At 44.7% G+C, this 26,977-nt stretch overlaps 1 protein-coding gene across 2 annotated transcripts; it reads right to left on the bottom strand.

The window, feature by feature from the left end:
* Positions 1-283: 283 nt before the first annotated feature.
* ahdc1 (AT hook, DNA binding motif, containing 1) lies at positions 284-26,799 on the bottom strand. Of its 2 annotated transcripts, none has more exons than XM_032581380.1 (7): positions 26,640-26,799; positions 26,308-26,540; positions 11,658-11,849; positions 10,132-11,429; positions 7,419-9,121; positions 5,539-7,207; positions 284-1,635 (listed from the first exon to the last, which is right to left on the bottom strand). In XM_032581380.1, exons 4-6 carry the CDS (start codon positions 11,323-11,325, stop codon positions 5,545-5,547), a joined length of 4,560 nt encoding a protein of 1,519 aa, XP_032437271.1. In that variant the 5' UTR covers positions 11,326-11,429; positions 11,658-11,849; positions 26,308-26,540; positions 26,640-26,799; the 3' UTR covers positions 284-1,635; positions 5,539-5,544. The 2 variants fall into 2 exon arrangements, with proteins under 2 accessions (XP_032437271.1, XP_032437272.1); XM_032581381.1 differs by having other exon boundaries at positions 11,667-11,849.
* Positions 26,800-26,977: the final 178 nt, after the last annotated feature.

The raw sequence follows: 26,977 nt of genomic DNA, 5'->3' as shown, positions 1-26,977 counted from the left end.
TGTGGATTTCTCTTTCCTGTGCATTTAAACCCTCGTCTGCATTTTTATTTTTTTTTCTCAGTCTGGGTTCTTTCCAGCTACCAGCACATCCCGCATTACTCTCCTCATCACTCATTCCTCTCCTCCCCTCTTTTTTTTTTTTTTTTACTTCCCGTCGAATCGTGTCCTTGTTTGAACTCCTTCCCTCACAGTTGCAGGCAAAGCCCGGCGCTTACAAAGGCTCTCAAATCACACGCAAAACACCTCCTCTTATCTGCTGAAGAAACTGCACGAGACAGACAAGTTTACCAATGGCAAGAACGTAATGTGTATTTAAATATTTTGCACCTCAGATACATACATGATATGTAACAGACAGATATACAATTTTTTTTTTTTTGCAGCACAAAAACCACCAAACAACACAAGACCACGAAAAAAAGAAGGGAGAGAGTGAAAGAAAGAAAGAAATGAGGCCCCACCAAGATTTTGTCATCTCTGGAGCCTCAGTCCTTTAGACCCCACAGGCACACACACACACACACACACGCCCACATACACACATTCAGGAAAAAAAAGCAAACAAACTCACAAATACATGCATCACTGCAGTCACGCAAATCCATCCTCTGTCTGGAGTCCACACACACACACACACACAAAAAAAAACAAGTCTCTTTGGGGCCATTGTGTAATTTCAGTGTCTCTTTCCCTTGTAGTTAAAACAGCAAAACACAGGATGTTGAGTCTCCAAGCTGCAGTCCTCCTCCTACTCCTCTTCTCCCCTCCCTATCGGAGCAGAGAAATCACGGTAAGACGCAGAAGAGAGGAAAGTTGATAATGGCTCCCCCACCCCCATTCTGCCACCATCCTCCCCGCGGTCTTGGAGCTGAAGTCGTATGTACAGATGCTGGTATTTGAAGAGCAGAAACTGATTTAGTCTGCTTTTTCTCTTATGGGACACAAACATCAAGAAGAAGTGCACAGAGCGGGACGTTTGGCTAGGCTCATGGTATTTAAAAAAAAAAAAAAAAAAAAGTCGATTTTTGGGCTCAGATGCGGCTCAGGTTGCGGCACAAGACAGTTGAGTGGTTTGAGTGCAGAACATTGCAGCTGGCTTTAGCGGTAAATGGAGAAGTTTTGGAGACAGGAACAGAAAGAGCGAAACGGAGAGAGAGAAAGAGAGAAAGCAGAGTGATCCTAATTTGTCTATACTGCAGAACAGAAATGGAAAAGGACTCTGCGAGATACTGCATGTGTCACAGAAGGACCCAAAGGGATGGGGATATAGTTTCCTCTCTGTCCACCGCCGTCTGGACTTTGTCTGTCAGATTCCTCTTGGCCGTTCCCAGGACAGAGTGCTCACGTATGATCATGGTTAGGTAGTGATCTAATCTGCACATGCGTTTCTGTCTGTGTGTATGTTTTTCTTTTTCCTTATTTGCCTGTGTCTGTCTGAGAGTGCCGTGAGTGTGCGCGTGTTTTCGTATACGTGCATGCTTGAGTTTCATGGGTTGATCTTGATTGTCAGTGCTGGAGAATTAAAGCTTTACTGTCCAAGGCTGGCAGCTAAATTCTCACCCTTCAGTTCAGTCTCTCACAAAGAAGTTCCCTTTAAAAAATATGTTTGCAAATCTGTAAAAGCTTGACTCGAACCTGAGAAGAAACACAGAAAGAGGGAGAAAAAAAATGTAAAGATATAAACATTTTGAAATTGGAAATCACATTGTAGAACTTTTATAAAATCATTTTGAAAAAGATATTTGTAGACTTGCCATATTGTTAGCAAATTTTAAATATATTTAGGATTATGATTAGCACAAAGTACCTTTCAAAAGTATTGAACATCTTTCTATTTTGACACTTTTCAACCAGAAGCTATATTTCACTAACACTACCTAATAAATAAATATGGTAGAAAGAAAATGAATTGCTTTCACAAAGAAATTTTTGAATAACGCTGCAGAAATTTATATGCATATATAAGGGGCATCGATTTGATGCCTCTTAAATTAAATTAAATAAAAGTGCATTGGTAAATATAGTCCATCTGAATTTAATTGAATTGAATTTAGGTATAAATGCAGCAGAAGAGAACAAACAGCATGATGAAAACCTGACAGCTCAGGGAGAAAATTGTGAAGAAGGAGAAGGTGAGAAGGGCATTAAACAGAGAAGCAGTCAAGAGGCCTGTGGTAATTCCAGATGAGCTGCAAATATTAACAACGTAGATGAGAGACAGGACAACTAAAAGCCACAAACCTGGGCTAATTAGAGGCGTGGCAAGAGGAACAAATGTGGAGACTTAATAGGTGCTTACATGAGCCATATGGGTTACAAAGCAAGCTCACATGAAACCTAAATTAAACTTTTTAGGCTTGATATGAAAGGCCATGTGTGGTGGAAATCACTGCACATCACCCTGAGCGCTCTCCAGCCACACAGAAGCATGGTGGCGGCAGAATCATGCTTCGGGGACACATTTCTTTAACAGGAGCTCTGTGGACGAAGCTAAGCGCATGCAGCCAGAGCAAAAATGCAGTCATTAGAGCAAAGCGTGTTCATGTTTTAACGACTGGTTCAATCTGATGTTCGTAGAAGCTCTAAGTTCAGGCTGACTGAAGTTGAGATGTTTCGTAAAAAAAAAAAAAAAGGGAAAACATGCTAGGGAAGCCATACCAAAAAAAGATTGCTGCTGCTGTAACTGAAGTAATAGGTGATTCTACAAGCTCAGAGGAACTGCACACTTTTCTATTTGTAAAATATTTTGAAATATGCCCTATTTTCAGCTGGTCTCCAACTTCAAATCCCAATATGGTAGCAGTAAAGAGAAAAATCTCTTTCCAAACAGAACTCTCTGAAGTCCAGAATTAGCAGATCTACCTTGATGAAGCTTTGCAAAAGCTATCCCAAAGCCATTTTTAGCTGTTTTCTGACATTTGTTTTGTTTTTAACTTAAGCGCTGCTCAGCTGGGCAGCGATAAGCTAATTGACTCGGCCACTGCAGAGTCTTCTACTTCACATTAAATTTTGGGTTGTTATTGAGTTGTAAGTGCAATCAATATCCGTCCACCTTTGCCGCATTTGGCTGAATCGGAGCTGACAGTGGATCTCTATGCATTCCAGACTTGTATTTTCAGCCAGCATAGACTATAGAAGAGGGACATCACAAGTGTCTAACCTCATTTTTTTTTCAGCGATAAAACAAGCAAAATGGAATGATAACTTATCCATAAGCAATCACATCATGTCGGAAAACGCTACACCTGGCACAATAAAGAGCAACCAATACAGTTGGATAAATGTTCCTTAGCAACTGGGAGATTTCAATAAATCCAGGCATAATTCTGAATGAATATTTTACATTGTCTGTTTCATGACATGGATCCAGTTTTTTAATTGATACATTTTTGACTTATTAATTCAAAAATATGCTTCGATATATGGATCACTGCACTGTAATAAGAACAAAGTCATAATGCACCTCTGCATTGAAACATACCCACAGCATGATGCTGACACGACCATGCCAGACAGCTGCTTCAGTTTTCTTAGGTTTTTACATATTCCTTTACACTTACTTCTTGTCATTGTGGGAAAATAGCTCAACCTTTGTCTTGTCTGAACATGAAACGTTTCTCCAGAAGACATTTGTCTTTTACCTGTGGACGGCTGCAAATTTCATTCCAGCTTGAGTGAGTCACTAATTTGTTGCAGGCCTTGCTACATTGTTGTTCCTGTGTTTTATAACCAATTTTCTTCCATCATGGGTTTACAGGTTTATTCATTTAGTTTACACTTGAACACAATTAATTGCCTGAACAGGACAGCAATCCCAAATACATATGAGAACTGTTTCGGAGTGGATTAAGACTGACATTAGCCTTTTGAAGGGACTTACAAGAGAACAACTTCAACCCTATTGAAAATTTGTGAACTGTGCTTAAAAGCCAGATAAATGAAATATGCATCTGGTCAAAGTTCAACTTGCTGTTGAATGTTTAGCCAAATCTTGGTGGGAGGCGCAAGTATATATTAGAGGTTGTATGTTTAATTTTGACATTTCAGATAATCTATAAGACGTTTTCACTTGATATTGTATTTGCATGTTGTACTTCGTTCCACTCTGGATAAGCAATGACTGAATAAATGATTAAAAGCCTTAAATTAGTGACATTATTGACCATGATCAATATTTCCAAACTTTGAAACAATAATGTATAAATTGAAGAAAAAAAGAAAAAAAAAGGTAACAAGTACCATAAATCCCCCACTTTATACGTACATGAGACCTGATATTTTATTGGAAGATGAAAAAAACATTTTTGGAAGCAGCACCCACAGAAGCTGGAAGAGGCATCGCTGTCACTTTAGTTGATTTATAAGGAATTTTCTGACCGTAGCTCCACATCTGGTCCTTCTTCTGCTCACAAGTCACACTGTATTCTTCTAAGGCTGGCGTTACCAGCGTTTTGTTTCCAAGTGGACATATTGACTTGGTTAAAGCCATTAAAGGGCCAGACACTGGAACAAATTTACTTTCCCGGGAACGAGGATGTATGTTGCTTTAAATGTATTTTTCTCTTTCTGGTCAGTTTTGTAAAAAAAAAAGGTAGAATTCTTCTAGAAAAATGTTCTCTTCAACAGATGGATATTCTTTGGGCATAGACGTCAACTGTTTATAAAGTCAAAACTTTTGTTTGCAGAAATTTAACTTTGTTATTGATCACCTTAAAATTAATTATTGAGATATTGCCTCTTGAGCTGTAGTTCTTGTTCTGACAGTCATTTTCCAGGCAGCGACTAATGTCATTAGTGTCTTGGTTTCAACTCACATCGGCTCATGTGGTTCCTATATTACTTCCACAGCTAAATGTTCTGTCTGTGCTTATAGCTTGCATCTACAAACTAGCTCCTCCATTGCCGTAGCTTCTAACTTTAGTGTAGCCAAACACTTCTTCATAGCACAGTACAACAGCACACAAAAGCACACATTTAGTGGTATTTAAACTTCTGAGTGTATTTGTTTTTAAATATCAGCTGAATTCCTGGTTTGTGGGAACATCTTTTGCTTAGTTAACCACATCAAGAGAATTAAATGTTAATTCATTCTTTACAAAATCAGTTAAGCTCAGTCAGATTGGATGGATAGAATCTGTAAAAATAGAGATTTTAAAGCCTTGTTGCAGATTCTCAATGGGACTAAGGTCTAGATTTTGACTGGACCACATCATATTTGTTCCTTTGTCTGATACTGCTTGCTCTCTCAGACACCTGGGTTATCAGCTGTAGATGTTATCTACAGTTCAGCAGAAAAGATTATCTGATCTTTTTATCCTTGAGTGAGTAAAATTACAGTTACCAGTGCTGCATGTGATTACTATAGGATAACTGTTATTTTTTTAAATTCCATTTTATTTTCTCATGGTTTTTCAGGTACTCAAATAAACACACTTTAGTAGTTTGTGTTCTTGGATAATAAGATGCTTGTCTAAAAAAGAATGAATGAATAAATCATATCAGATTCAGAAATCTGATATGAATGTTCAATAAACTCACCTGCTGTTACAGGCTGGTGACACTGAAGCTGTCATCACTGGCTGGGTCCAGGAGCTGGCACAACACCCCTCCACCCTGAGCGGTCTGGGGGGTATAGCGGTGTCCCACGCCCTGGTAGGATTGCTGGGGCAGGGTGTAGCCACTGGTGTCCTCCTGATGGGGTGAGGTGTCTAGAGGAGGCTTGGAGTAAGGGGAATGAGGGAGGGGACCCTGGCGAAGGCCTGTGCTCATGCTGTGAGGGACCAAATCCCGCTTGTGGGGGGCCATGGCAGAGGAAGGGCTGCACTCCTCATAAAGCCCAGGTGTTGAGTGGGAGAGCAGGCCAGGGCTGGGGTTGGGGTGTGCGAGGGCGGGCAGGTGAGCGTTAAGGTGGGGCTGACTGCTTTGGAGGTGTGAGGCTGGATGAGTGCTGGTGTGTGAGCTCAGGTTTGTGTGGCTCTGGTGTTGTGTGTCACTCATGTGTGTGTGCGTGTTTACAGTTGGGTTAGTGAGGGCGTTAGCATGTGCATTTCCATGAGGACTTGCGTGTGGATTGCTGTGGGCGTGCACGGTTGTGTTTGAGTGCGGACTGGGGCTGCCGCTGTGTGATGTCTGTCCGTACCAGTAAGGAGAGCTGCAGTAGCTGGGGGAGTCATACTGGGAGAATTGGGGGTCTTTCGGAGGCGGTCGGTGCGATGGGCTGAGCGCTGTGCCGCAGTGGGGGGTCAAACGTGGCGAGGGGGAGCAAGAGGGGGAAAAGGTCCTGGATGGGAGAAGGTGGTAGGGCTGGGTCGGAGGAGGGGTGGGCTTCGGGGGGTAAGGGGGAGACGACACACTGGGTGAGAGGGAAGAGGAGGATTCACCAGGGTATAAGGCTGGATATCGCTCTTCAGAGGACGGAGTGGAGGGATGGGCTGAGTAAGGGGAGGGGTACTCACAGGTGTCCTGGAGGTAGCTGGAAGGTGGAGCAGGATTAGGTGTGGCCAGTGGAGAAAGACTGCTACTGTCTCCGCTGTAATAATCCAGCCCCTCCTGGAACAACCCAGAACCCTCTGGACCTCCAGCTGACACCATCAGTCCTGCTCCTGACACAGAGGCCATCTTGCCTCTGCCTTTGGACCCAGTTGGACGCTCTCTCTGACATGAAGATAGTCCTCCTCTACCTCCTCTGGAGCCTCTTCCCCGTCCTCCAGCCCCTCCCCGCTTAGGTCCCGGAGCGGCTGTTGGGGAAGGACTAGACGGTGAATCCGAATGTAAGGCAGAACCTCCTTCCTTTTCTAAATGCAGTTCAGTCCGTTTTCTGCGACCACGCCCGGGTTTGCTCATCCCCCCACCTTGGAAAAGGACATCCTGGCTCCAGTTGTATGACGGTCCTGAAGCACTCTCATGCCAGTCCATCATTAGTTTCTCCAGACTGGACAGACTCGATTGGCCTGCACTCACAGAGGCAGCCTCGTTCTGCCTATAGCTGCCTCCAGTGGAGCTGGGTCCGATAACAGGCGCTGTTGAGCCAACGTGTGAAGAGTCCGAGGAGGATTCTGACAGGCTCTCAGGAAACGGTTGTCGCTTAGCCTTCTGGGGGGTGTAGTTTGAGATATCCAAGATGTCTTTGGACTCATTGGAGCCATATTCACTATAGCCATGATACTGAGACCCAAAGTTGTCTGCTGACCAACCACCAAAAGCTTGCCTGAGGAAAGAGATCATACAAGCAAATTATACACTTGACATTCGACTATATTTTAGATTTCACAAGTTGATGTTACAGTTCCACCAGTCAGAAACAGTTATATATATGATTCAAAGTTTTAAAGGAATTAAACACCCCTTTTAAGGATTAATAGGTGAATACTTTCTAGAGCACACTGGAACCTTGTCATCTAAAAGTTCAATCACGTTACCTGCAGCTCCACTGGTTGGAGTTGTACTGTTTGTAGCCCTCTGTGGCAGAGGAGCTGAAAGGGCTCCCTTTGGCCACAGACATGTACCCTCCTCCAGGTGATGTGGGTCCTGCTGACTCCCCTCTACCCATGGGGGAATGGCTTACTCCTGGATAGCCACTGTAGCCTCTCTTGGTTGCTCCCTGGTAGTTCAAATAACCTATCTGATTGGCAGGTGTCCCTTTGCCACCATACCCAAAGCTGCAGTCAGAGGACCTCTGTAGCCCTACGGGTAGAGAGCAGGAGTAACCAGAAGGGTAGTGACCATAAGAGGCTGGGTGGGGGGAGCTGGGAGAGTGCGAAAGAGATGGCGGTGTGGATTTAGGATACGTAGAGGTGGTGGGAGATACTTGGGCTAAGCTTCCATAACTATAAGGGGGTCTTGCAGAGGAGCAGTGTGCCTGTGCTGAACCTTCCACCCCTGCATTTGTTCCTTTAGTGCTCCACTTGGGGAATGGAGGAGACCAGCTGTGAGAGGCCGCAGAGCTGGATGGATCATAGGCAGAAGATGAAGATTTCCGGGGGTCCGACTGGGAGGAGATGTCCAGGAGGTCTGAGGAGTCATCAGAATCGAGGAGGGATCGAAAATACCCGGCAAATAGTCCTTGTGAGTCCTCTCCTGCTGGCCCACCCCCTTTGCTTCCAGCTGGACCACTGTAGGCCCCTCCTCGTCCAACATTACAGCTGGAGAAGCCCCCCCTTGGAGATCCACAGATTTGATACCCACCCAAAGCTCTTTCCTTATCCATAGCCCCCTCCTCGTCCCATACACCTGTCCCATTGGGCCAGTCCTGCCCCATGGACACCACTCCCCCTTTAAATGCACCATTTTTTCTCATTCGTCTCCTTTTGACAATTTTCTCACCCCCAGGCTCTGTTCCCACCATGCCCCCTCCCCTACCCACTCCTCCTCCCACACCCTTCCGTCTTTTCCTCGGTAATCCATGCTGAGACAGGAGGTTCAGTTTTCGCTTTTTCCCAATAGATTCAAAGAAGTCACTGAAAGTGCTTTTATTGCACTCACTGCCCATGATGCCCCCTCCTGCTCCTCCACCTCTGCCGAGCCCCCCTCCTCTGCCACCTCTGGGTCGCCTAGACCCGGTGAGCCTGTGGAGCAGGGTGGATATTCCAGGGTTTTCCAGGGGTGTGTGAAAGCTTTCTGGCTCACTTGGTGTCCAGCAACGAGGAGGGGAGCAGCGACCAGTGGCAGGGGGCTGCCGGTTTAAAAATGCCAATTTGGAGAGAACATCCCCATATTCAGCTTTCACATCATTTGTGTCATTAACGTAGGAGGGAAACGGACAGGGGAGTTTAGTCCGACGTCGCCTCCTGGGCTTCTTGGGCTGGTCTCCAGTAATCCCAGTAGTCCCAGCACTGGGTACTTCGACCTGTATTCCTGGTAAAGGCTGTTTAGGAGGTCGCCCCCGCCTGCGTTTGAGAATCACAGGGAGCTCTCCAGGAGGAAACATCACCATCACACTTTTCCCATTGTTCTTCATGCGGAGGAGTGCAGTTGGCTCTCGTGTCGCCTCAGACCCCTCCGGACTGCCGTCATTAGTCTTCTCAGTCCCCGTAACAGTTTCCAAACTGGAAATTTTGTAGCTCTTCTGTCGGCGACTTAGGCTAACAGGAATGCGAGGCACCTTTACAACAATCTTCCTTACCTGTTGAGTAATGGAGAAATAGAAAACAAAGCATTAATTTATATGTAGTTTAAGATTGAATGAAGAAGAAATTATAGTACAGTGATATGTAGGCAGCGCTTTGCAAAAGTATTCAGACTTTTTGAACTTTTCTCACATTAAATCTTGCTTAAACTACAAATATGTTACGTTGACATTATGTAAACAGACAAACTCGCAGTTACGGAGACGCTTTAGAACATCCACAGCTTTGAATAACTTACATAGGTTATTTCAATCATTCAAAAAACAAAAGCATGTAAAACAGCTGCAAATCTACCAAGACATGGCTGTCAACCTAAACTGACAGAGCTGACAAAAAAGCATTCATCAGAGATGAAGCCAAAAGTTTCATGGTAAGTCCAGAGGAGCTGAAGGGATCCACACCTGAGGTATAAGAAATGTTGAGTTGTACATTTTACAAATCTGGCCTAAATGGAAAAGAGGCAAGAAGAAAACTATTGCTGAGAGGAAGGCATAAGATGCCTTGTTTATAGTTTACTATAAGTCTTAGGGGACACAGCAAATAAAAGGCAGTAGGTCCTTTTCTTAAAGAGTGATACTAATTTTTTTGGCCTACACTCAAAACCCTGTATGTAGCAAACATACTCACATTGCACAACACCCTGAACACACCAGAACCACAGTGAAACATGGTGGAGGCAACCCCATACTCTGGGGATGCTTTTTTTCAACCGAGGCAAGAAGGTTAGTCAGACTTGAAGACAGGTGAAGCTAAATAAGGGGTAGCCTGGAAGAAAACCTGCTGGGAGCTGCAGAAGATGTGACACTATGTGATTCTACAAAGAATTGTCTAAAAGGGCCGAATACCAAATTTTGAGCTCTTTGTAAAAAGGAAAAACATGTCTCAATGTATCAATTTGAAATACACCATTGTTTGTGGTTGCAGCAAAAAATCAAGCTGTGAAAAGGTTCATTTTGTTGGGAGCACTTTTGCAAGGCACTTTATTTGTTAATATTAATACACTTACACCAACATAACGGCCCTTTTTGCTGTTACTTGGAGGACAGACCCCCATGCCTGCACCACGTTCTTCCTTCATAGTTAACAAAGGAGCAGGTGAAGAAGATTCAAATGTGAGATGAGAGGCAGCACTCTGGCGGAGGGCCTGTGCTGCCAGACGTTGCTTTAAAATACTCTTAGGAGCTGCTTTGTGCACATATTTCAGCGGAGGCTTACATCTGGATTTAGGTCCAGGTCTGTGCCCAAGTCTGGGCCCAGGCTTAAGTAGAGGTTTGGGAGCAGGCTTAGGTTCACTCGGAGTAAGAGGCCTATCTGTATGGCAAGTAGCTGCAGGTAGAACAGCCTCCACAGAAGAACGCTGTTCTTTAGCATCTGCAGTGATTTCGTCCTCTTTAACCATCCAGATCTTCTCCTCTAATGTTTCCTCCTCTTCTCTTCCCCTGTCCCTGCCTTTCCCTCCATCCTCAATGCTTCGATGCAGCCGAGAGGATTTACGCAGATGCAAGGGGAAGCGAGGACGCCCAGAGCTGCGGAGGGCATACTTCTTCTCTGTCTCTACGGGTAGAGAAGAAGGCACCGTTATTGGGTTAGGGCCAGAGGGGAGTGGAGCGTAGTTTGAGGGCGTGTCGAACTCCGCAGTCCGGGCTGCTGGGGCCTCCAGCGGATTGGTAGTTGCAGGATGATTGCCAATCGCCAAAGGCAAAGTCTGAGGTGAAGTTGTGTTCATGGCCTCTACTGTGAGAGTTTTAGAGAGTTCTGAGTCTATAGAATCACTGTGATTGCTGATTTCCATGATTCCACAGTTGTCCATGTGCGGGTTTGAGAAAGCTTCTGCATGCACTTCTGGGTCTACATGTGCTTGCATGTTTCTGAGCGTCTCTGAAAACGTGTCCGCCTCGGCTGTCATGCAGGTGTCAGAGTGCCTCTGCAGGTAGGTGCCGTGCCCCAGCCCTTCCTGCAGGTGAGCACCAGTTGCCAGGGTGGATGGGGAGGTGGGGGCAATGTCAGAGGTTACAAGTGCCAGTACATCATGAAATGGATCTTGGAACGCGCCATGGAGTGTGAGCTCCCCTGACCAGGACTCAGGTCTTTCCAGTTTCTCCAGTCTAACCACAAAACTCTTCTTCTCTGGCCGAGTCTCCCCACGACCTGCCGGAGCGCCAGTTTGGCCTGAATGCTGAGGATCCGATGAGCCACTCATCCAGTGGATAGTTCTGCAGGTTGTGACGCAGGATGTGAAGAGATGGTTTCAGCTGTCTCTGTATGAAACTTTCAACAGCTTGTAGGGGCAGAAGATTTTTACACCTAAAGATGGAAATAAAAATAAAAACCAGGACGGTTAAAATATGTCAACACCCTTGAGTTGAATTTCAGAAATTGGGAAAGACTTTCTTTCTTCTTACTGCTGCTAAACTTTTACAGACCAGACAGTCAACGAATTTGGCAACGTGCCAAAATCCTACTCTGTAATGCACCCTCTTTTATTAACTGTGCCACCCACACACCAGCATTGTAAAATTAGATTACATTTACCATTCATACCCCACTCAGTCGGTTGCTCCGACCAAACGGCCGTGGCGCTGATTTTTGATTCTGAGGCGAGCCTGACTCGGTCTGCCTGACTGGCTCTGTTCTGCAGGGGATCATTGGGTCATCAATACTGCAGTGGAGAGCTCACAGACTTTTCTCTCTCTTCTCCCTGGCTCTGTCTTCTGCCCATGGTTGCTAGAGTGAAAGAAAAAGCAGACGGAGACAGACAGAAGGAGAAAAGGGACAGAGTAGTTGGAGAAGGTGGAGGGGAAGGCACGTGGAGAAGGGAGGAGCACAAAGAGAAAGAGAATAAGTGATTAGTACATGATGTCACAGTGTGAATTGGGCCAGACTGGAATCAGTATTTGAGAGAGGGCTGCACCGTCTCGCATCAGACACAATTATGTTAGAGGATGACTTGCAGTATAAATTGTTTAAGTTGACTTGTGCCTAAAATTTCTGATCTTGTAGCAGATTTTGGGAACAAATTTAAGTACTGGGTGCATGTTATGCTGATCATAGCGTCACGCCGCTGTATTATGTAAGCAGCTGGGAACATTTTGCACATACAAATCTCACTGAACAATTGAAACAATGTACTGTAGCTAACAAAGGGAGAACACATGTACATGTACAGCTAGTGTCATGTTTTTTGCCAAAAACTCTGCAGATTCCTGTTGGGATGCAACAAGAACGAAAATGTGTAAACAACATCTGCCACCAGGGGGAAGCAGAGAGGTGGTGAAAGTCGAGGTATTGAGAGGATGTAGAGATGAAGGTGACACAAAGACAGGAGTGATGGAGGGATAGCAGAACCTCAGAGAGGAGGAAAAGTGCAGACCCAGGTTGGAAGAAACAGAAGAACGAGACTTGGACCACATGTGCTGGCTGCCACGCATGCTCGTCAGGCACAAACACAGGAAGGCTTGCAACATTTGTGAACAGATATGCATGCACGCTGCTGGCTCTTAACTCTGTAGCGCACACACTCCACATTCAACACAATTATGTCCATTGTCAGATCTCTCTGCCTTTCCCTTCCAACATATGGCTCTGATTATGGAGGGAGGGAGGGAGAGAGGACATTGAGCAGGAGGCAAAGAAAGTGAGAGAATGAAAGGGTGGGAATGTATGAAAAGGCGACAGGGCTGCAGAAGAGACAGGAAAGTGAAAGATGTGACTGAAACAGGAGGGAAAGAATCGTGACTGGACAGGCAGACGGGGAAATTAAGAGGGAAAAAAGTTGTGGAGGAGCAGGAGGAAGAGGATGAGGCAGTCGAGGAAGAGGAGAGGGGGAGTTTTGCCGGAGCTGAGTGCTGGGCTGCACGCATGAAGCGAAACAACCTCTGCTGCTCTGAGGAATGACACAACTGGGACAGACAAACATGGAGATGAACACACACACACATGCACACACTGCTCGTACTTCTTTAACCCCATCACCCACTCTCTTCCCTTCCCTTCCCGCTGCCACCTCCCTGACTTTCTCTGCCGTTCTCACTTTCTCTCCGGTCTAATTAACGGCGCTCATTAATCGTGGCTTCATCTGACCAGTTTGTGAGGGAAGGAGAGGAGCACATGCTTTAATTAAGCGCCGCATCACATGTGCTCACACATACACGCTGTCACTCCCCGACACATACCAACACACACATGCAAATATGCCCCTGCAGCTTCGTCCTCCCACACATCGATTTACACATAAAGACAGTCACAACACGCACACACGCATGTGCTCCCCGCACGCAAAAACAAAGACACACATGCAAATGCCCCTCTTCTATGCTCTACAGGGGGCATTTTGACAGGGTTTAGATGCGAGCCAATCAATCCTGCTATGATTCATTGTTTAGGCAAAGCACTCCTGGCATCCTTCAGCCGCCATTCCAATATAATCATACGTAGCGAATGTGTTTTGGTGCATTTTCCCGTGGATGGCTCTGGGGCTTTGGAACACACAGCGGTGTAGTATTGTCTCGGTGAAAACAGACGATGGTATGCGCTGCTCCCACATCATGATCTGTTGAATCTGCCGCACAAAGACGAGCTCTTGTATGAGAAGTGTTTGAACACTTTTGATCTGGTACAGTTTTTCTTTTTTCCTCCACTTTCTTCAAAAAAGTTTTTGGTGTTATTGTGCAAATGCGGGGAAGCCAGCGACAACAACACAACAAGCCACAGAATGCCTGTGCGTTAGTGTGTTTGTGCAGAGACAAGAGGCTGCCAGTTTCGAGTTTGGGCAATTGCCCTGTTACGCAGTCTGGGAGGCGCAATGACTCTGTAGATGGTAGTTGTACAGCATATCTATTCTCTCCTCATCTATCTCACTGCCACAAAGGCTTGCAGACTCACAGGCCTGCCAGCAGAAACCCTCAATGAGGAACTAGACCCAGTGCGTGTGTGTGTGAGCTTGTGCACCCCTACGTGCCACTGATGGTGTGTGTGGACAGGAGTGTGCACATGTGAGAGTGTGTTTTCCTGGGTGTGTTTGTAAAAGCACTCACTGAGCTCTAACGGGTGTGCAGTTGTTGCTAAGAGACAGGCAGCAGCACCGAAACAGCATGGGGGGGTGTAGGGGGGGGGGTTGTGGGGGGGGCACAGAAGAGAGAGGAAAAAGAGAGGTGGTGAGGAGGAGGGGTAGGGGGGAGGGAGAGAGGGAGAGAGTGAGAGAGAGGGGGGGCTCCAACAAGAGGTTTAGACAGATAAGGAAAGGGATGAAGGAGAGAAAGCAAAGAACGAGATGGAGAAAGTGTGCGTGAGGGCCAGGGGAGAGAGGGAAAGAGGTGGGGATAGGGTAGGGAGGGGGAAGTGGGTCAAGGGGGTCCACAGAGACCGAGTGACACGGGGTGGAAACCCAGCCAGCATCGCGGCCCTGCTCCCTCCACATCACCTCAACCCTGATGCAACCTCAACCTGCAGCCCAGACAGCCTCAGCCTCTCGCAACAACAACGGCAAACATCAGCAAGCGGACGAGGAAGAAACGGAACAAGTTGGCGGCTATTTGAGTTTGTCTGTGAGAGAGGTCTGCAGAGGAAGACAGAGGAGGAGAACTTAGTGATGTGTTGCATGATGAACAAGCCACGTCAGTGTTTAATCAAATACTTGAAAAATAAAGTTTAGCTCTATGCAGCGGCGGTTCCTACATGAACGCGGGCGATTTCTCTCCTCTCCATTCTGAAGACTTCCAAATACATAACTTATCAGAAACACTATGAGATAAAACATATTGATTAATCACTAAAATCATCAACAACTTTATTAATAGATACTGTATATACCAATAGATATCTACCTTCTGCACTAACATAATGGCCAGCATCTAGATCCTGACAGGCCTGCAGTCCCGATGAACAGTGCATCCCTACACCTTTCTGTCACAGCCACCAGTAATGTCTTTAGCAATTTGTGCTGCAGTATCCAGTCTGATGAAAGCAATCACGTTGCTAACCTTCACTTCACACGTGTTTTAGCCTTGGTTCCCCATAACCCTGCCACAGGTTCACCATTGTTCCTTCCTTGGATCACTTTTGAAAGGTGCTGACCACTGCAGGCCAGAAACTTCAGACGGGCTGCAGATGTGGAGATGATCAGTCCCAGACATCCAGCCAATAGGATATGACCCTTCTCAAACCTGCTCAAATCTTTACACTTGCAATTTTTTTCTTACTCTAATGCATTGAGGTCTGAGGACTCAATTAGGGATGCACAATGTATCGGCACTAACTGGAGCAGAGAAGCAGTGGTGAAGTCAGAAGTGTGTTTTTTTCTGAGGTAGTGCGATATATGTGTATATATGTATATAATATCTGTAAATATCAATTAACATCAATAACAGCAATATTAATATGGGATATAAATATCAACCCAAATCTTCATATTGGTACATCCCTAGACTCAATGTCCACTTGCGGACATTGAGTGTTACTAGTAAGTGTGACGGCGAACAAATGAGTGCTACGCATCTCACTTCCGGACATAATGTTCTGCCTTGCTGGTATATAAAGTTTTTCAAATCACAAAGAGGGATCCAGAATCGTCATACACTAATTAAGACCAGATTTTTTAGAGTATTTTTGGTACTAGTGCCCTTTATTTGATAGTGAATTGACAGAAAGTGAGTGGTGAGAAATAGGACAAGACATGCAGCAGGTCCTGGTGAATAGGCCAGGACCTGAACCCGCAACAGCCGCGTAGAGAACTAAATGGGTCATGCGCCCTAACACCCCCCACCCCCTACACACACACACACACAAAACGCTGACTGGTTTTTAAATAGTCAACATTCTCATTTATGATAAATCTAGTCAAATTAAATTCATTAGTGGTGAAAAAGTTAAATAATCTTTTAATTGAGTGAACAGTCACAACAACATACCAGCTTCAGTGTCATCAGCGATCTGCATCTGAATTCTCATACAATGGTTAACACGAGGATGCACACATCCTCATAGACTGCACATGAAAAAAAGCAATAGGAAACATAGACCGGGCAACTCCAATAGGACAATATTATGACAATATTACTTCCAATCAGAACGCAACCTCATAGAATAGAATAGAATAGAATAGAATAGAATAGAATAGAATAGAATAGGCAATCTGCAAGACATCTCAAATACCTCTGGCGTCTCAATAAAAGGAATGATTAAACCATGTGAAAAAGAATTGTAACTCTTGAAAACTAGTACTGTTTACACTGATAGAGAATCTTTACCATAAGTACCGTAGTTTAAATATTTGTTTGTTGTTGTTATTGAAAAGAAAAACAACATGATGACATGTGTGGCACCAATCCCTGCAAAGGTTGTGGATTTACAGGACAAAGTTGTTTGAGAAATTTAGGTCCTGATTAAAGTTGGAAAAGCTAGCAGGGACTGTTGGAGCAGGAGTGAACCTACCATTATTTTGCACATTTAGTTTTGAGGGGCTGCAGCTCAGCATGCACACACAACGCACACATGCACATCAGAATCCCACCAACACACTAAAACAAGAACCCCCCCAATCCACCCCTTCCACCCACACTCTCCTTCACCGTGACCTTTCTTCTCCTTCTCACATCCCAGCCACCCTCGACGAAGAAATCCACCACCACCTCCCCAGCTGCAGGAAATTCCTAATGATCTCCATCACCAGTGTGTGCGTGCTGCATCTCCTGCCAAGAGCAGGCACGAGCACGCACAACAAACACGCACACCAGGCGCACAACTCAACAGAGACCAACACATAAACCATATGTGCAGACAAACACACACACAAAAAAAAGCAGACAGACGTTCAGACGCACATCTAAACAGACTTCACAAGGACCAGATACAGTGGCAGCTCAGCCAGAGATGCACGCAGGGGACTGGAGAAGAAGCGGAAAGCACGGGAAATCAGGACCCTCTTCACCGCAACGACCACCAAAAAAAAAAAACACATGTGACTGCTTCGCTCCGATTTGTTTCACAGGAACATGCATGCCGAGGTTATTTTAAGACAAGGACCATAGTACCCCCTTCCTTTCTCAGACCCCCTCTGCTTGTCTCCCTCATGCTCAAGCATCCCCTCTCCTCCCGCCCCCACTTTCTTTCCCACAACCCCCTCTCCCCAAACACTCCTTCTTGATCTCCAACTTAGCCTGACACTCTCCCCTGCTCTTCCTCACTCTCCTGCAGGCAGTTTTCTGGCACTGCTTATGGCCATCCTTTGAATCAGGTCATGTGACCAACAACAACACCAGTGGGGAACAGAGGCATGCATATGTGGATGCGAGAAAGTAAAAACAATACAGATGTAAGAAAAAGAAAACATCTACCTAGCCGAAACCGAGTCCAAGAACTCCAGTTAAATAAAGACATAAGTGATGAATGGGGGTTTCCTGATACCTCCGAGATGTTTTTACTGGCCGTCCCCTTATGAAAATAAGTCTGTGTATCCTCCAGGTTATACATTTATTTCATCCAAGCCTAATTATATAACATTGTTAATTTTAAGGTAAAGCTGGAAAGGAAATAAGCTCTCAATATCTCTAAGAAAGTGTAGGAAGCTTAAACTAGACTTTCTCGGAGTCAAGATGTTCAACTAACTAGCAGAAATTGAATAGATAAAACTACTCGAGGTTCTTTCCAGTCAAAGGCATGAAACAACTGCAATAAAATGTTTTAATGTTAAGTGTACAAACTTTTAGACTGCTTGAAATGTCATTGCTTAAAGATGACATATTTCCTTTGTCAAATGAAACAACTAACACCTATCCTTCAGGTAGCCGGACACATTTGGGACAAATGTTGATTAAAACCAGAATTTGATACGTCCTAATAGTGAGGGAGAAATCTGTCACCCAGTTTTCCTTAATTAAATTAACAGTTGGATTAAAACAAAATGTACACAAATTGGTTTGTAAGTTTTACAGTTCGTCAGGAGAACCTCCTGCGCATGTATTTTCAGCAGAACGCAGCTATCTTAGACATGAACGACAAATAATGAACTCTTCCTCTTCAATGTTAAAAAGTACAGAAAACTTTCATTACAATAATCCTTTGCTGAAATGGCCGTAGAAGTTTAAAACTACAACTTCCTGCTAAAGCTAGCTGCTCTGCAATGCTAGCAGCTAGCTTAACATTAGCTTGTGTTTAACTGGGAACAACAGCAAATAATTCAGTGTCAGATGTGGGGTTTTTTTTCTTTCTGCCCTCATCTAATACAGTGCAATAGCAAAAAGCTAGTTAGAATTCCAGCTCATGAAAAAATTATAATTTTTGCCGTTTGTGGTGTAAATCTGATATTAGGGTAATCTGTTATGTCCTTCAGCCACTATACATGCTAATGACTGGTAGTGAGTAAAAAGGCTATCACAACAGTCATTAAAATCAGAACCATCAACAGCATTTGAGCAGATTAACATAAATTCATTCAATATAAATCAGGGTTCAAATCAGAAGAGGGTTACGTTAAAATTGTGCTTTTTAATTTATGTTAAAAGGATGAAAACAAGAGCTGTTAAGATTTGGTATCAAGGAACACCAAGGTTTTAAAAAGTAATGATTTTAGAGCAGCTTAAATTTTCCCTCATACCAAATACAAAGTTCATATTTATTTTGATAATGCTAGAGAAAATTTCAGAGTGGCTGGATTTTCGCTGACTCTATGCACCGTTGCCAACTCCTTAGTAAGAAAATTAATTTAAAGTCTTTCAATGACATCATCACTAATTTGCATTATTAGTCACTTGCATGTAATTGTAATTGGAGCTGCAGAAGAAATGAACAATCTTGTGAAAGCTACAATACAAACAGGTTCCCTAAATATGTTTAGAACATATACTATAGTTTATATATCAGTTTTCTAGAAAACAGTTTTGCTAAGGAAACTCCATTAAGCTACAGTACAGCAGTTATCTTACAACTTTTCCAACAACCTACGTTAACAACCTGAATGGTCTAAAAAGATGCAAAAAAAAAATGCAGAGAATCATTTCAATGCAGTGATTTTATCACATGCTTTGAGACCAACGACAGCACCCACCACATGTTCAGAAGAGTAAGAAAGAAATTTCATTACACAAAAACAGGAAAAGACAAAAAGCACTAAATTTGTTGGTAATTTAAAAAAAAAAAAAAAGACTGAAAAGTCAATAAACATAAAAACAAAGTCGCTACGGTGGAAATTGCAGCTTTATGGGGCACGGTCGCTCTGTGTTAACACACTCCCCCCACCCTCACCTGTTTCTGCAAACTGTCCATCCCTCATTACAAGAAAGACTCAGCTAAGGTAATGCTTTTTTTTTAAAAGTTAGAAAGTCAACTCTGGCGTAAAGCAGTTCATTACAGGCTGGCATTAACCTTCTAATATTAGCTTTTAAACATTTAGTGTAAGACACTACTAAATTCAGAGGGTAAATATATATTTTTGCTCTGTTAAAACAAACAAGCATTGTAAATTATGCTTTACATAATAGTAAGACACTACTAAATTCAGAGGGTAAATATATATTTTTGCTCTGTTAAAATAAACAAGCATTGTAAACTATTGCACTGTTTAAGCTAATACATTAAATTTTATTTTGCTACTTCTGACAAAGACTAATTGAATCCATGACTTCTGATCAGAACAAATTAGAATAAATGTTGCTTTATTTGAGTTAAAAGTTGCATTGTTTTTGTGCAAATCCAGTGACGAGTGTTGAAGATGCAACTTTAACTGATACCATTACTGGTTGCAGCTAATGAAACGTTTTGTTCTTCTTATTGATTTTCCTGATATTACTCCGTCCCTTGAAGTAAGCGTGAATCAGAAGCAGATCTTAATCTTCTTTTATTTATACACAAACGTTGCTTGGAAATCAAGTTGGCTTGATCCTCTGACTTTTTCATTGTACAGAAAGAGCAGATGAAAGTTGTGCTTCATGCATCATAAAATGTACTATGATGTAAAGTCCAAAATGTGTTCACATATATTCCTAATTCACAATTTCAACCCCACATAAACACATAAACACACATCAACCTCACACACACAAAGGACACACAAGCCAGATGCTTGGACCCCTACAAATGCTCAGACCTTGAGGCCAGCGTGTTGGACAGGGGCCCCCATGCTGCGGCCCTGACTTCCCCAACTCCTCCTCCTTCCTCCATACTCCTGCTCCACAGTTGCTGTGGGAAACGCTGCAGCAGCGCCCGTTGCCAAGGAGAAGGCTGCTGGCTGTTTGAACAACAATGGCCGCCTTGTGAACATTCCAAGTGTAGGTACTGACAGCTCGTCAGCCGCAACCCCAGCAGACACACCTCAGGAGAAGGCACGCGCTCTCGCCGTCCACCCCTGCTGTACCTCTCAGGGCTCTTGGCCCCAAGCCCGAGTGAGGCAACGTAACGCATTCAGACACAAAAAAACCCCCCCACACATCTGTGCTACACTCTGAGAAATTATGACTTCTACTGTCCCTCTGTGTGCCTCTGTATCTCTTTACCATCTCCTTTTCTTTCTTTCTCTCTCTCTCTCTCACGCAGAAACACTCACACGTTGTGCAGTGCATTCATCCATCCCTCCCACCCCCCTCTCCCCGACTACTCTCTGTCTTTCCCTCTTATCTCTTCCTCTTTCCTCACCCCCATCCCACACCTCCCACCCCCTCTTCTTCCACAGCCTCCTGCTTTCACTCGCTTTCCATCTCAGGAAGTGTGTGTTCTCACTCTCACGCACACGCATGCAATCTCTATCTCTCCTGGAAGGTAGCGGATCCCTACAGTCCCTCGGGGGCATACACTTCCTCGGAGAAGGGGGGAAAAGAGAAGGAGAACTTGAAACAAGAGAGGAAGAGGAGGGAGAGGGTGAGAACTGTATTCGAGGTGGGGATTTATAGACAGACCCCTTAGTGCGCTGATTATCGACTCATATTGATGGGACAATACTGATGGTGGACATCAAGTTGGATTTTAATGTGTGTGTGTGTGTGTGTGTGTGTGTGTGAGGTCTCTGCTGATCCTCTGACTCATTGTTTTTTAAAAACACATACCCAGACTCATGAATACGCGCAGAGCAGAACCCAAAAACACTCCGCAAAATCAGACAGACTGTAAATTCTAATGGTCTACAAATAGGTGTGTGTGTGTGTGTGTGTGTGTGAGTGTTGAACGCCAGACGCCGGGAAGCGTGCGTGCGTGCATGTTTTCCCCATCTCTCGCTCCTCTTTAATAATTGAGCTGATTCTGTCCAGCTTGTTAGGGAGGTACACAGCCGTTTCACACTCCGTCTTTCTCCAGTCTTCCTCGTCCTCTCGCGCTCCGTCTCCTCTTTCAACTTGTCCCTCCACTCGCTCGTCATTTATCACCCCTTCTCCTCCCTGACCTCTCTCTGTTCCCTCCCTCCTTTCCCTCCATACCAGCTCTCTCGCTCTCTCTCCTCCTCTCTTTCCTTGGTAAATCCCTCCTGTTCTCTGACCTCTCCCTCGCCTCTTGCAGCCTTGCCGCCCTCCATCCACTTCCATCCATCCATCCCGGCTGCCCTCTATCATCCCTCTCCCGCTGCCTCCCTCCATCCCTCCAGAGGTGAGAGGTCGCAGCTTCCTCTCTGCTGTCAGACTCAAACCGGCTGCAACCAGCTTCGCCTGGGAGGGGGGGTGGTAGAGGAGGTGAAGGAGACGAGGAGAACAAGGAACGTAGGTAAGAAAAAGAAAGGAAGTAGGATGGGAAGGGGCTGACAAAGAGGACGGATAGACGGGGGCAGAGAGGTTAAAAGAGTGAAGGAGGCGAGGGAGAAGAGAGGGGGAGACGTCTTCTTTTTGAGTCACTGCCTTTGGCGCCGAGGAGCCGTTTTATGAATGTATCGTGTGGGAGGTGACAGAATGGAGCATACAAACACTGCTTACACTAACACTAAATGGTTGCTGTGAATGTGTGTGTGTGTGTGTGTGGGTGCACTGGGGTGTGTAGATGAGTGTGTGCGTGTGTGTGTGAGTGGGAGATGAACCACGTTTACCTGCCTTCGGCGAAAGCCATTTCACTCCAGGTGACGTTTAGATTAACGGGAGCAAGAAAGACAGGTCTCTGAATCCTCAAGGGCAAATTAATGACTTATTGTTTTAGCCAGTAGTGGGAATACGGAAAGCTGTCAAATATTCCAAATATATCCTGTTACAAAACATTAACAGAAGAGTTTGGATTTTTTTTTTTACAGAAAATACGTTGGTGAGTGTAATCGCCTCTGTATTCGTAGAGTCGTCTGCTGACAGCTCTATTCATAAGTGGAAGAAAAGCACAAATCAAAATTCTGTTAAAAGGGAAATTTTGTTTTCCTGAAACATGGAATGCCGTGTGAAAAATCAGACGTATGCCAACTCTAAAAAGTTACAGGTTCAAAACCATAAGCCACACCTCCTCTACAGCTTGACGCAGGTGTTGCCTGGTCTGGTTTGGGTGTCCGACCTCCCCGGGGTGAAATCACCGCTGAGGATCTTGCAGAAGAGTTGTGGCCAGATCATTCGGGACACTCACAGCCAACAGTAAAATCCTAAACTCATCGGTGTGTAAATTAAGGAGGGATCCATGAGAATGACAAACTTTTTAAGACTTCTGCTTCCTGCCATTCAACATGGAATAGGTCTCAACATCTTGGTGTTATTGGTTTGTTGCTTGAAAAGGTGGCGCTCTTGTTCACCAGATTATATTGAGCATAAAACGGTTAATGGCATTTAAAAAGTTACAGTTTCCAAAACAATAAACGTTTCTGCCACACTGTCCCTACGGTTTAACATCAGTCCCCTTCCCTCACCTGCTGATGGTCACTGGTGTGAAAGCTAAAGGAGCGCCATCCATCAGTCTCATTAGGGCAGCGCTGTTTTAAGACTACAGCTGGGAATCTATGAGCTGCATGTCTGCTAAGCATCTGATTAGAGACGCTACAGAAGCTGATTAATTCAGTGGCTAATATCGGCTTGTTATACTGTTACTCCAAAACAGCAAAGGACCAGGATGAGAGTCAGACTGTATAATACCACATCCATATATTATAACCACTTTTAGAGAAAGACGTCGGAATGGCAGACAAAAATTGCATAAATGCAACAATTATTCCTACTGCTGTTAAAATATTGATTATTACGTAGTACAATTATTCAGTTATCTTATTTGAATACTTTGACTTAAACTCAAATACAGAAGCTGCAACATTTTGCAGTAATCTTCAAGTACATGTTGCATAAGCCCTTTTGATCGTTCTGCTCTGCATAGACAAGTTAGTATGTTAAATTTGGCTAGTTTATTTGTTAAGATAAGTGCTAAGTAGCCAGATCTACAGTGTTGATAACAGTAGATTTCACAGAACGTTTCCTTAGTAAGAGGGGGTTTGTAGTTAGTTCTCGTGCAATAAGTGTACGCTTGTTTTTCCCATCCATTCTCTAGACCTGTTAGTCCATGAGGAGTCATGGGGGCTGGTGCCTATCCAGCGGTCATTAGGCGAGAGGCGGGGCCACATTCTGGACAGGTTGCAAGGGTAACACAGTCACACACAGGAGACAAAAAAAACCCATGCACACACACTCACATCTAAGTGTGGTTTGTGACTAGCAAAAAAAATCCAAGCAGATAAATTCTTGGAAGCAATTAAAAGAATGAGAACACACTTATTTCAGCAATGGCCCGACACAAAGTCTTGCAAAGTAGCAACAGATGAGGGTGGGGGACAAAGAACACTCTGGTCACATAGACACTTTCTGTGATCTCTGATTAAGATGACTAAAAACCGCAGGAACGACCTGACAAACCACGTCTCTGAGATGTTAAAAAGCCGACTTTATAAAGAGTAGCTCAACAAAAAAAGATATATTTCAGTACACAATGCGGAAGTGTACTCAAAAACTAGGGATTGGCTTTTATTGTATCATTTATTGTTATCGTAAAAAGTTTCTAATAATGATAAGAATTTGATTTATTACTGGTAAGATGAATTTCAATTAATGATGTTTGAAAACACCCAGAACTGACAGTAATGTTAACTATGTACTGACATAGTTAACTGTTGGTTCCATGAGATCATCGATAAAAATCAACAAATTCACCACTATGATTTTTTTTAAAGCTACTCTGTGCAGTTTAGTCATAAGAATCACACATCATGCAACTGATGTCCTGAATAAGGTGCTTTCAAAATGACTATGTTCTATTAAGATCAGTGTTTCTTTGTGGGACTTTGAGGACTTAGTTTGATGTTTGCAAAAAAAATACGCAACCCCCCTGCCTTCTGACCCACACACACACACAAACACCCAAAAAGCTCAAAGCACTTCAATGCAAACCAAAAGCCAAATTCAGAAAGATAAAAAAAGGAAATGGTGTTTTTGAAAATTTACTTAAAACAATTGGATCCGATGAATTTCTTGGAAGCTGATGACTGCTGGAGATAGGCACCAGCCACAAGGGTCGGTGATGCTTATTGACGCATTACCAGTGAGGCCGAGATGCACAGTCTCCCCATCCAGAGGTGATGCATTAATAAAACGTAATGCGACCATTCAACAGGTTGCACGAACCTTGACGTAGTTCCAAACTTTCTCTAAATTCACTGCAGGAATTCAGGGGAATCGCCATTCATGCCGTACCAATCAGTGAGTGTTTCCACATGACTGTCCATTCAGGATACATGCATACATGTGTCCCTTCTGCCTTCTCCATCTCCAAATATCTGTATAAAGAGGGCTCCTGACTATGGCAACCTCACACGCTGATAGGCAGAGGAAAAGAAGACAGGTGATTGGTTGAGCTGTCGGCTGTCATATCGGCAGGGTGTATCTTTGTGACACCGTTAGACGCGCGCACACACGCATAGCTCCACACACACACACACACTGATTTCCCTGTGCTGTCAACCTACACACCTACGAACTGCAGCAAAGTGCAAACAAAGGCTACTTCCCTGCACACACACACACACACAGAGGTAGATTTGAGACGAGATGTGGTGTGTTAGGTGCGCTGACCCTGCCGATGAGGACAGGAGGAACATCAACGGAGCTACAAGGCCGTTGCTATGACAACTAGCCCCGCTGCACAGGTAGGAAGCACAATAGGTCTAAGCTGTTCACATTCACTCTGTTTGTCACACACACACACATGCACACACACCCCCACACGCACGCACACATAGAAGGTAACACACTCAAGACAAGTCTGACAGACAGCAGCTGAATGCCAAGGTAAAGCCATTTCCCTTTCATACCAACATTCACTGTGGGGAAATTATTCATTAACTGCTAATATAAGAGAACTAAGTCTTTACCCAGTGACTCAGATCGTGAGACGGGGTGTGTGTGCGTGTGTGTGAGAGAGAGAAAGAGAGAGAGAGAGAGAGAGAGAGAGACACTCTGAGCATCACTCTGCATACTAACAGCACCTGCACCAGGGCAGCCTGTGCATGTCTCTGAGGGGCCCTTAAATAACCAACTGTCACTGTTGGTGACACTGGCGATGACTTCTTAGTTTTCCTGCACTCTTTCTCCTCCCTTTTGCTAAAAACCACAGGTAAGAGCTCAAAATCATGACTCTCCAAACTCACTGGCTGGATCACCACTGCAGGATGAGCTGCCGCTGCTGCTGCTGCTGCTGCTGCTACGTCCTGTCCAACTAAGTGGGGTGGCAAAGAGACTGGCTGTCCCCGAACTACCCCTCCATCCCCCCGCCTCTCAGCCTTTATATGTAACGCAAACATCTGGGTTTAAACATCCGGTGCGTGGCAGTCATGTGTGTCTGAAAAGTCCGGTCAAACTCAGGTGGAAATCCATGGAGCCAGTCACGCAATTTATGACACAAAATCTGTCTTTGTTGCTGCTTGCAGTGTGTACATGCTGCCATAATGAGGCTAATAGGTGAGATTATTATAAATACAAAGGGACAAAAAAAAAACAACAACAACAAAAAAAAGGTGGGGTTATGTAGGGTTCACTGCGCGCACATTCGCTGTGTGTATTTGAACATCATTATCGCCACATGCATGCATGCCTACAGTTGAGCCCAGATCAGCTGTAGGCATGCAGAGCGGCGGCAGGTAACGGCACCGACGTGGTTAAATAAAAGAAAAGAAAAAAAAAACTCAACGTGAAGCGCTGCCAGATGTGCGCGGCACAGCTGGATGAGTGGACAGTAAGCGTTTTCTCGTGTATCTGCATAAAACACTCACCCCCTGGTGTAAAGCTTGTTTTGCGGGATGTCAAGGCGGGCTGCCTGGCTGGCGCAGAGCTCAGTCCCTCTTCTCGCCCGGTTCACCGGAGCCGTCAGCAGCCGTCACCGAGCGGCGTGTCCCCGCTTAATCTAGAGTTCCTCCGCTGCGCCCCGGCTGGACCACCACCGTCCTCCCACTTAAACCTTTTAAAAGCCGCTCCTCCTCTGGCTCAATATCAGCGTCTGCACCCGCTAAATATGGGAAAGCAAACAAGACAAAAAGGGGAGAAAATGAAGAAATAAGGAGCAAAGAGGTTCTGTTGTAATCTTGTTCCGAGTAAAGGTACTGACAAAGCCCCGTTAAAAGCCTGCGCTCCGGTTTCGGGGACAGACGCGGGACTCCCCCGGTATGCGGGAGCGCGAAAATCGACCGTGCGCCCGTGCGCCTCTGCCTCTGCAATTCCTGCTCTCTGTCTCCTGTGCGCCCCAGTCTCCGTGTGTGCCTCTCCAACGTGCCTGGTTGTCCAAAACACGTGGGCACCCGTAGCTGGCTTTACTCTAACCCTCCGGAGTTGTGGGAAATGTAGTTTTTCAGCTGGAAGGAACCAATCTCAGAAGAGAAACAAAACAGGAAAAAAAAGTACACACGATAAATTAATATAATGCGTTTGTTTTTTTGTTTGTTTTTT

The sequence above is a fragment of the Xiphophorus hellerii genome, chromosome 13 (assembly GCF_003331165.1).
Source record: "Xiphophorus hellerii strain 12219 chromosome 13, Xiphophorus_hellerii-4.1, whole genome shotgun sequence".
Taxonomy (NCBI): domain Eukaryota; kingdom Metazoa; phylum Chordata; class Actinopteri; order Cyprinodontiformes; family Poeciliidae; genus Xiphophorus; species Xiphophorus hellerii.
The sequence above is the reverse complement of the archived record's forward strand: the minus strand, read 5'-3'. Positions and strand labels throughout refer to the sequence as shown.

What these genes read in the sequence shown, in the direction of transcription:
- ahdc1 (XM_032581380.1), bottom strand. Translation starts at nt 11,325, where the DNA reads ATGAGTGGCTCATCGGATCCTCAGCATTCAGGCCAAACTGGCGCTCCG. An exon ending in AAAAGGGCCGTTATGTTGGT is followed by an intron (nt 9,122 to 10,131) that starts GTAAGTGTATTA and finishes ATTACTCAACAG; the next exon opens with GTAAGGAAGATTGTTGTAAA. An exon ending in TCCAACCAGTGGAGCTGCAG is followed by an intron (nt 7,208 to 7,418) that starts GTAACGTGATTG and finishes CTCTTTCCTCAG; the next exon opens with GCAAGCTTTTGGTGGTTGGT.